Genomic DNA, 10,318 nt, shown 5'->3' with positions numbered 1-10,318 from the left:
TACAAAAGCAACTGACGTAAAAGGAAATAAGACACCTGGTTCACGTGATTTCTACCTGAATGCTGTCACGTTCCAATTTGTATCTATTCTGTAGGCTATAGTGTATACCATGCATTTCTCTAATTTGTTCTTAAGAATGTAGCATAACATAAGTGATTATTTAGTTTTATTGAGATTTTTGGGATTATTATTGTTATTATTATATATTATTGGGATGCTACAACTTCCAAAGGAAAACAAATGCTCCTCCTCTCTATTTTTTTATAATAGCATACAGTATATCTGCCTGTATGTTTTACACTCAGTTAATATTCAGTGCTCTCTACAGAACCATGTCTATGAGCATTACTGTAAACATTGTAACTAAAGAAGTGTTTTGAGTTGGTGATGACAGTGAATTGAAAGGAAGTGTCATAATCGCCCTGTGTTGTAACTCTTCAGTTTTACTGCGTCACGGTGATATGTGTGCCACTATGTGTGCCACGTTTTTTATTCACAAAAACAAATTTCTCAAGACTTTGCCAATGTCATCGCTGATATTTCCCTTATTGTAAAATCTCGTAAACTCACTGATAGGGCCTAACACTAATAACAAGTTTCTTAAGAATTATGATCACATTTTTGATCATGTGATCAAAAATGTGACCCCCCCCCCCCCCCCCCCTCTCCTTTTCATTGTATGTTAATATAGCTATTCAAAGCAGGGCTGTTTCCTTTCTTGCAATAAAAAAACGTGTGATGGGAAAACTGCCAAATAGGCTAATATTTTCTGTTCAGCAGCACCCAGCTATCATAATAATGAGAAACAAAGTCGATGCTTCATCTATGGAGGTTAGGTTCGTAAATCCCCTTTAAATCCCCTGAGCACATGGTTTGAATAGGGATGAGAGGGAGAAGGAGAGCAGTGGGGAAACGCACGTAGGGAACTCACACAGCCTCATCATTGGCTGCACGTCAGACAGCGTGACTCGAGTGATTCACTTGTGACAGAACAGGCACTACAGCCAGATGAGCAGATCTCATTCAAGTGCTTCTTCTAAAGATGCGTGCCGTGCGAACGTGAGATCCTGGTGCCAGAGGGGCATCGTCAGAGAATAACCACAGAGTATCGTTAAGGTATGTATATGAGGACTGATGACTTTAAATATGTCAACATTGTGTCCTGTGATAATGATTGGGTGATTTTGCGCGTGCGTCGGGCAGTGGGGGATGCTGAATGCCGGTGGGCTGCTATGGAGATTGACTGATGAGAAGTAACAGGTTAACATAAAGAGCACTCTTGTATCCATTTATCGTTGAAAATATAGGCTACACGTGTTATAGAATGTAATTTCTAATAACATTCCTAATATGTCGTGAATAATCCACATACCGATACAATTGTCATATGTGATGGTCTGATATTTGTGTAATCTTCGAGTAGTTGTGGTTGCAATGGTGCAACAAATGGTTTAAGTGAGAATTTTTATATAGGATGGTATACCTGTGGCTTTACTTTATGCCCTGTGCCGGCGGTGCCATCGCTTATTGGTGGTGGAGGAGAGAGAGGTAGCCTAACGTTATAGAAGTCACGTTTAGCACGTAGACCAGAGCTGTGGCGTATCTGATACTCTTCATACAAAAATTTAAACACAGAATCGCATATTAGTTAATATAATTATTCAGTGTTCGAATTGTACACAGACTTCCTGGAGAGTCGATTTTATAAAGGTAGCCTATTTCGGAATTTGTTTCGAACAGTTAGCTAACCTTTAAAACTCCAAAGGGTTTTCTGGTATTTTTGTATGTACTTAAATCTATAACGAACTGTCAAATAATTACTGTATCTATCTGTGTCCCATCCTGAAATGAGCCAAAGTACTCGAGCAGCCTACTGTTGCCATGGTTACCACCTCAAGCAATCGATATTTTTAAGGAAAAAATAAATTATGTTACTATTAAAAGCTATATATCATTTGAGCGGGATTCAAACCTTAATTTCTTTATATGGCACATCTCATTCCAGGTCTTGAGGCATCTACAACTAAGTTTATGATGTAATTTTAAGAACCATGAATTATATTGTAGGAGGAGGAAGGTCATAGATGGGTGTGTCTAAATTTGATCCACAGTTCAGTAGTCAGGGGCTGCGTTTAATTCCAATTTTTTATGACCTAACTTAATAATAATTTGTTACATTTATATAACGCTATAACGCTACATGGAAGTGGGGAATCTCCTCAACCACCACCAATGTGCAGCATCATCTGGATGATGCGACGGCAGCCATATTGTGCCAGAACGCAGGGAGGAAACCAGGGAGCATCAATGCTCACTTACACACATTTCTGAAACACGAAACATAAAACGCACGAGCCAATTCAATAAATATAATGACACGGAATAGAAGCTTTGAAGACAAACCGTTTTTTTATTACACACAACGCTAGACAGGTAGTGAACACATTTATAATTAATATTCAGCTTAAACGCTGTAAGGATATGTAACAGAACAATGCGTTTACACACCATAACACATAATATCAAAAAGATATGTAGTGTGTAGTGAGCCAGGGTCCTTACTAGTGCCTGGATTTGTGTACACGTCATGATGAAGGCATATATAATATAGACCTGCCTTAATTAGCTTCTCAGAATACCTAACCATATCACTATATACAAAATCATTAATAAATATAAAACTGAAATCACCCTCTTAATTAGGAGTGGTGTCACACATAGACCTCGATATACAGAAATCAAAATAATCAGTAGTCTTCTTGTCATTTCATTGTGACTGACAGATTAGAATCAGCCAGTTTCACTAATTAGTGAGGACATGACAAGAAGCGTCCATAATTAACAAAGTGCCAGTGCCAGCTGTGCCCTGCTTCAAACAATTCAATAGCCTTTCTAAAATGAAACCTAGCCCTACATAATTCCTCCTAACCAAACATAATTTAAATCCCAACTACACATTCTGTATAAAATTCTATGTAAAATGAGAATAGACACAACACAAGTTACTCTTAACTGCGATTCTGGTCATTGCAATCAGTATCACATGGGGAAATGTCAGGGTCTTAATTTAGGTTGGATATCATGGCTCTGGTTGGGTACAGAGTTTTTTCACTAGAGGTTTTCCCCTCTCAGTCCCCACCCCCAGCCGGCCCCCTAGGTTATGTAGGCTAGATATGTGGGAGCTTAAGATCAGAGGGAGAGAATCAGTTTTCATGGACCTTAGGCGAGGTAGGTTACACATACAGTACATTGGTTGCATGTCTTACTTTTACCTAATGTAGCTCTTCTACATCATAACTCTTGATCAACTAATTTCCACTGTGTAACATGTTGCGCAGCCCTTTTTCTTTTTTCTTAATGCATTTAAAAACACTACTTCTACTTGCATTGATAAGATGCCTTAGGTTGGTTAATGGTGTTTATGAGCTGTTTGTTTTTATTTTGTTTATTAATTATGTGTATAAAGTAGGCTATAATCTACAATACCATATCTAGTTGTTTTTGGCATTTCGATCACTAGTTTCAGAGTTTACATATTGATTTCAATGCTGTACCAACAGAGGAACAGGTTTCATCCTTTAAATGAGTATTATTGAGCATGCATTAATCAGTCACTTTAGTTTAGTGCAGGGGTGTCCAAACCTTTTTTTTTTTTTTTTAAGGGGGCCATATTCAATGTTGTGGACACAGTAGCTTGAGTTGGGACGCAGATGTAGCCTACATTTATTTTCATTAAAACAAACTAATAACTGTAATTTAGTTAGAACTCTACTCTTATTAAAATTAATTGGTCTTCTGGTATCATGGATTTAGATTATGAAAACCACAGGTAACCACACTACCATGGTAAAAAGTAATATGGGATGTAGAATTACTTTATGCTGTTTAGTCTATAAACATACTAGCGTATAACAAATGTCTGTAATTTGGCCTATATTTCATTACTCCTGTAATACATGAGGCTAATAGTATAATAATTCGATATTGCCCACATTTCTGCCACGACAGTTAGCCTACTACAGTAAATCCATGGTAAATGTTAGTGATTTATGGATTTTAAAAGTCTTCTGACTGGATTTTTGTCGCACAATTTCTCATGTTTTCCGCGTCAGTGTTGTTGAGAATGTCAAGCACGGTTTCATCTGCCTTTAAACTAGTTTAAATCACCAAGACATTTGCGACTTGTATTTGAGACCTCTGTTGCAATGCAAACTCGAACTCTTCTCACTGTTTACAGTTTAGCGAGTAAAGCCGGGTGCACACTGTGCGATTTTGGCCGGCTGAGACTAATTTTGCAAATCCTAAAAGAATCATTGATCCTAGGCTAAAATCTGAGGTTTCTGATCGTTAGTTTGACATGTTCACGACGGCCGATTAATGACCGTTGCGATCAAATTTGACCTCAGACAAAATTCCGCCAGTGTCCGAAGATTTAACTACAGTCCTGCAGTGTGACTTCGACGACGACAGTCAAATTGTCTTCGTTTTTCGTCTTTAGTTTTCTTGCGTGCGTCCGTTAACGCGTCTTGACTGTCGTAGGCCTATAGCGAGGATCATGTTCGTACAGTCTGACAAGCAACAATCGTAAAGGACTATTATAAATCGCACAGTGTGCACCCGGCTTAAGCGCATTTGTTCTAAACTCGCGCTGCGCTGTATTTTGGGCTGATGTAATGATCCGTGCGTCGCAATTCAAACGAGTAGCGTTGTTGTTCCGCTTTTTGTTCCTTTAATTTTTTCTCACATAGGCCTACAACAGAAATGGAAGCACTCATCAGTTATCAATTGTCACTCACGGTTCACTGCTACACGTGGCCAAAAATCTAGTGCTGTCACCTTGTGTTGACATTGTAAAACTGCATGATTGGCGGGCCACATAATTTGATAGCTCCTCGGGCTGGACTTTGGACACCCCTGGATTAAAGAGTCAATGGAGTAGTCTTGCCCTTTAACAAGGTCAAGCAAAGGTGGCGTACCATTCTGTCATTGCTTTTTATAGACGAATGTGCTAAATTCCACATTGCATCGTCATATACGTGTGTGTATGTATGTATATACATGTATGTGTGTGTAGGATATCTATCTATTTGTTCAAATCAAGTTGCCATTTTATACATTGCTTATGTCTAGAAATGAGACAAAAGAGATCACAAGTAAGATGACGGAATTTGGTTAACCGTCAACAGCTGCTTGGCAGCTCTTGCTGTTGAGAGACGTTTGAAAGGGCACACATTGCATAGTAGGTTAGAGAAGTGTTTGCTAATTCTGATCCTGGAGCACCCCCAACATTACACATTTTGAACTTCACTCAGGACAACACCCATAATTCAACTCATCAGGTGTAAAATAAGGTAAGCTACACACAGAAAAAATGTGTAGTGGTGGTCCAGAGATCAGGATTGAGAAACTCTGTTATAAGCAACATATTTTACTCCCTGATCGAAAATAAAATAAAAATCCTCCTGATTTTTTTTTATATATTTTTTTTTTATAAATGTGTAATTTGTTGTGATACTGGTGAGCATTACATTTAAAACGTTGTACCAAGAATTACGAAAGCAGCTCTTTGCAAGAACATGAATGAGGAAGGGTGTGAATCCAGTGTGCCAGACCAACTGAACAGATCTTGCTGTACAGGAATATTCAGTGACCGAGGCATGATTTTGGCAGTTGAGCATTAATGATCCACAAGCATAGTCAATTTATGTTTAAAGTCATGTTGTGACCAATCAGATGAAATATTTTACTGTAAAATTTAAGCAACATCCATGAACTTTTTGTTGCAGCTGAGACCTGAGGTGTACTGAGCATCATGGGTGGAGCGGTTGTTGACACTGGTAACAGCGGGGTCAAGGCACCTGATGGAGGATGGGGTTGGGCTGTCCTCTTCGGCTGCTTCATCATTACTGGTTTCTCCTACGCGTTTCCCAAAGCGGTCAGCGTGTTCTTCAAAGAGCTTATCCGGGAGTTTGGCGTGGGCTACAGTGACTGCGCTTGGATCTCCTCCATTCTTCTTGCAATGCTTTATGGCTCAGGTAGGGATGTCCACTGGCAGTGGAGATTGAGAATATTACGTGGCTCTAGTAGAGGGGTTTTCAAAGTTGGGTAGTCTGTGGAACATTTTGTAAGGGGAAATGCAGTTTGCAAACACTTTTTTTTTTTTTTTTTTTTTTTTTTTTTCTTTATTGAATTTTATATTGCTGTAATAGTAAGTGTGTGTATACATATATACACTTGTATTTTTTTTGAAAAGATAAAAGCTTAAATTAGTATAATGTACATTTAATTTTAGTTTTTTTTTCCCCTCAAATAATAAAAATGGGTTTTTATACATAACATTCATAGGTGCCTTTTATAGTTTAAGAAGAGGGTACTTTGCAGGGATCCTCATATTTGTGGGTCATTGGTATCAAAAAGTATGAAAACCCTTCACTTTTAGTAAAGAGTCGCAAAATCAGCTTGTACATCTAGAAGAGTTATGTGCGACGTCAGCATGTTAAGTGTTCCTGGTCTTTTTTTTTTTTCTTTTTTTTTATATTCTGGATGCTAACAGTGGTTTGCTTGTTGCAGGGCCTCTATGCAGCATCCTAGTAAACCGTTTTGGATGTCGCCCTGTGATGATGGTCGGGGGCCTTTTTGCCTCGTTGGGTATGATCATGGCATCCTTTGCAACCAGCATCATTCACATCTATCTCTGCGTAGGAGTCATAACAGGTAAGCACTGTTTTGTGAAATGACATACTTAATTTCAACATATTAACACTCTTAAATTTGACACATTAACACACTCAAATTTGCTGTCCTCCAGGTTTGGGTCTTTCTCTGAACTTTCAGCCATCCCTCATCATGCTGAACCGATATTTCAGTGTGAAAAGGCCCTTGGCCAACGGCCTGGCTGCAGCTGGAAGTCCCGTGGCTCTGTGCTGTTTATCTCCTCTTGGTCAGATTCTTCAATACAATTATGGTTGGCGTGGAGGCTTCCTCATACTTGGAGGAATTCTACTGAACTGCTGTGCATGTGGAGCCCTCATGAGGCCCTTGAAAGCACCAAAGAAAACAAGCGAGGTGGACGAAAAGGAAACAAAACCCAAACCAAAGGCCAAGCTTCTTGACTTCACAGTCTTTAAAGATTGCGGCTTTGTGATTTACACTGTGGCCGCGGCCATTATGGTGCTTGGTCTTTTTGTGCCTCCTGTGTTTGTGGTAAGCTATGCCAAGGAACTGGGAAATGAGGACACCAAGTCTGCCTTGTTGCTCACCATACTGGGGTTCATTGACATCTTCGCCAGGCCCACGTGCGGCATCATCGCTGGGCTCAAGTGGGTGAGGCCACGATGCGTTTACCTCTTCAGTTTCGCTATGCTCTTCAATGGAGTCACTGATCTTGTCGGGTCCATGGCCAAAGACTATGCATCTCTCGTGGTGTTCTGCATCTTCTTCGGTATCTCTTATGGCATGGTTGGAGCCTTACAGTTTGAAGTGTTGATGGCCATTGTGGGAACAGAGAAGTTCTCCAGTGCCATCGGCTTGGTGCTGTTGGTCGAAGCCGTTGCGGTGTTGGTGGGACCACCTGGAGCAGGTCAGTTCTGCAGTTCATTTTCTGTCCTCTGTAGTTTCTGTGCTGTTAAAGAAAAAGGATACAAGTCATAGGATAAGCATTTTAAACAACTAAAATCTGCATTTACAGGAGTACATTTACAGCTAGTCTTATTCAGAATCAGAACTGTTTGAATTACTATCTTTTAAATCTCATGCTTTCTTTGATCACTTGCTAAGAACATGCAAATAATCAAAAGTAATAAATAATATTAATAAAAATAATAAAAATAAAAAATATTTTTTTGATAATTGGTTACATTTAAGATGCATATATAGAAGATAATATTTTGCTGCTTCTGTTAATTCCAACTTTGAAAGAACTAAAAGAACCGTTAAATAAACTGAACTTTTATGTACTTTTGATAATTGATATATCGGTTTGCAGATTACCTAGCAAAGAACTCTACAGACTCTCTATGCCAATGGTAAAAAAAATACCTTTTGTTTAGTGTTGCAAAGACCTATTATTACAATACCATATGGTTCCTCCTTATTAGGATTTAGACAAACAAAGAGCAAATGGATTGTTATAGGTGTCCCAACAATGACAGCTGCTGTTCATAGGTCATGGACACGTTTGCCCCGATGGCCTGTCATGGCCGCCATATGGGAAGTACATATCATTGTTCTCTTGTTTCATTTTACAGGTCGCCTTCTGGACGCCACAAAGAACTACATGTATGTCTTCCTGCTGGCTGGGTGTGAAGTGGTCCTCTCTGCCCTTGTGCTCTTCATCTGTAACTTTCTCTTCATCAAAATGAAGCCCCAAGAGCCTGACCCTCCAGCCAAGATGGAGATGGCCATTACCGAGACAGAGATGGAAGAGCTCAACAAATCACCAAAGGACGACCAAGACAATGGAGGTGGTGCTAGTGAGAATGGGAAGAAAGCCGCCGAACCGGAAGCAACAACAAAATCTGATGATAAAAAGGTTGTCGAGTTGGACTCGATAGAGTTGGAGAACGCTTCCAAAGCGGTGACTGAACCAAACGGTGTGGTAGTAGAACCTGAATCCTCTCTGTGAAGATATTAGAACAATAGATAATATGACAGATTCCCCAGTAGGACTCATGGACGTATGTTTGATGTTGTGGTGTATGCGCTTCGAGTGTGGTTGTGAGGACCGCTTTCAGACCTTGCTCTGCAGTTCAGATATAGCACTTGTATCTGGATTTTTGGCCAAACACTGCCTTGCATGCTAACAGATGTCAGGATATGTTCTCAAAAGGTTCTTCCGAAAACCGATTCAATTATTTGTAATGTGGCACCAAATTTTTGGTCAGTATAGCCTACACTCCACATCAGAGCAAGGCACCAGCATATTCTGAAGATTACCAGCTTGCTTCTTTGTGGCATTCAGTGTTTGCTAATGTGGATAGTTGGTTTGCAGTATCTTTTATCATCTACTGTTACATTTTTAAACTGGTCCTGAGAGCGCACTGGATTTTTAAAGGTTGTATTAAAGACAAATCCAACCAGACGAACCCATAACCATAACATGCAAATGAGGATCTTGTTTAGTCTCTTTAAATTGGGTGTGTTCTTGAGGAATGTACAGAATTCAGATATGCTTATTTTTGTGGAACATTTTCAAAGTATTTAACTGTTGTAGGACAAAGCTGTTACATTTTTAAATTTTTTTTTTTTTTTTTTTTTTTTTTGTTAATTTTAACTTTTCTTGTAAAGATTACAGTATTTATATTAAAGTGTTGATTGGCAGCTGCACTTTATATTTATTTTGTATTTTATTCATCGGAATGTCTGTTTTTAGACCAACTGCATCAATCAGGAGAGGACCACAGTTTGTACTTGATATGTTGGTTATGTAACACTTATTTTTAGTTCATTCACATTCACTCATGCATTGATTTTCAGTGGGCATTTAAAAAAAACATGGTAACACATGATTTATGAAAATGGTGACATGGTTAAAGTCCTTCTAAACTTTACCTCGTTTTCTTTTACCAGCAGTTTGTGAGTAGGGACCCTCTATGTTCAAAGACACTTGAGCTATTTTTGGTTGTGCCTTAAGTCTTGTAGCTGTACAGAATTTGTGAATCATTATAGAAATAAATACATCCTTTCCTCTCCACTGCATCTTGACTCATTTGTATGGTATTAAAGTCTAAGTGTGTTTGTAGTGCTTTTAAAAGAACAATAAAATGATACAGGATACCATCATTTTTAAACGTCATTCCAATATTAGGACTAACAATTCTCTGGAAATAAATAATGTGTTACATTTCTAATTGAATTGTTTGAAATTGTGATACCTCTCATAAATGTAACTCTCTTACTAAGGCTGTCAATTCTAAATGACCGCACTGCTTACTCCTACAAGACAGTCGCACATAGCCTAGTCCAGATCCTATTGACCCTTCGCAAGGAGTTTGATTGACAGGCGATCTGACCAATCATAATTCGCCGAATCCGTCATTTTTTCCCCCAACAAAGCAGTAAGGAGAGTTAGGTAGATTAACGTTGGAGGATTTGAACTTGAAAAACAGTGTGTACTGAGGTCTTTCTGCGGTTAAAACAACAATCCCTCTTATGTTCATGTTTATGATGCTATAAATTAGAAAGAAGAGATCGGTTCACGAGCAGCTTTAACTGAGGCTCTACAGCGATCTGTCAGACACATGAGTAAAGAGCCACAAAACGGTATTAATTGTTTAAATTTCTTTTAAAAAATGACCAAATTTGAAAGGTGAGACTTTGT

At 38.8% G+C, this 10,318-nt stretch overlaps 1 protein-coding gene across 2 annotated transcripts; it reads left to right on the top strand.

Annotated features, from left to right (window-relative positions):
- The first annotated feature begins 884 nt into the window (after positions 1 to 884).
- Positions 885 to 9,777, top strand: slc16a3b (solute carrier family 16 member 3b). 2 transcript variants are annotated; one of them, XM_079851782.1, is made up of 5 exons: positions 885 to 1,116; positions 5,787 to 6,035; positions 6,571 to 6,714; positions 6,809 to 7,579; positions 8,247 to 9,777. In XM_079851782.1, the coding sequence occupies exons 2-5, from the start codon at positions 5,813 to 5,815 to the stop codon at positions 8,621 to 8,623; spliced, it is 1,515 nt and encodes a 504-aa protein (XP_079707908.1). In that variant the 5' UTR covers positions 885 to 1,116; positions 5,787 to 5,812; the 3' UTR covers positions 8,624 to 9,777. The 2 variants fall into 2 exon arrangements, with proteins under 2 accessions (XP_079707908.1, XP_079707907.1); XM_079851781.1 differs by lacking the exon at positions 885 to 1,116 and adding an exon at positions 3,167 to 3,228.
- The last annotated feature ends 541 nt before the right edge of the window (positions 9,778 to 10,318 follow it).

The sequence above is a fragment of the Squalius cephalus genome, assembly GCF_949319135.1.
Source record: "Squalius cephalus genome assembly, chromosome: 19".
Classification (NCBI taxonomy): Eukaryota; Metazoa; Chordata; class Actinopteri; order Cypriniformes; family Leuciscidae; genus Squalius; species Squalius cephalus.
This window is presented reverse-complemented; position numbering and strand designations above follow the sequence as displayed.

Excerpts from the sequence above, each read along its gene's own strand:
- slc16a3b (XM_079851782.1), top strand. The coding sequence starts at position 5,813 with ATGGGTGGAGCGGTTGTTGACACTGGTAACAGCGGGGTCAAGGCACCT. Across the intron at positions 6,036-6,570 it reads TGCAATGCTTTATGGCTCAG|GGCCTCTATGCAGCATCCTA; the intron begins GTAGGGATGTCC and ends TGCTTGTTGCAG. Across the intron at positions 7,580-8,246 it reads GGTGGGACCACCTGGAGCAG|GTCGCCTTCTGGACGCCACA; the intron begins GTCAGTTCTGCA and ends TTCATTTTACAG.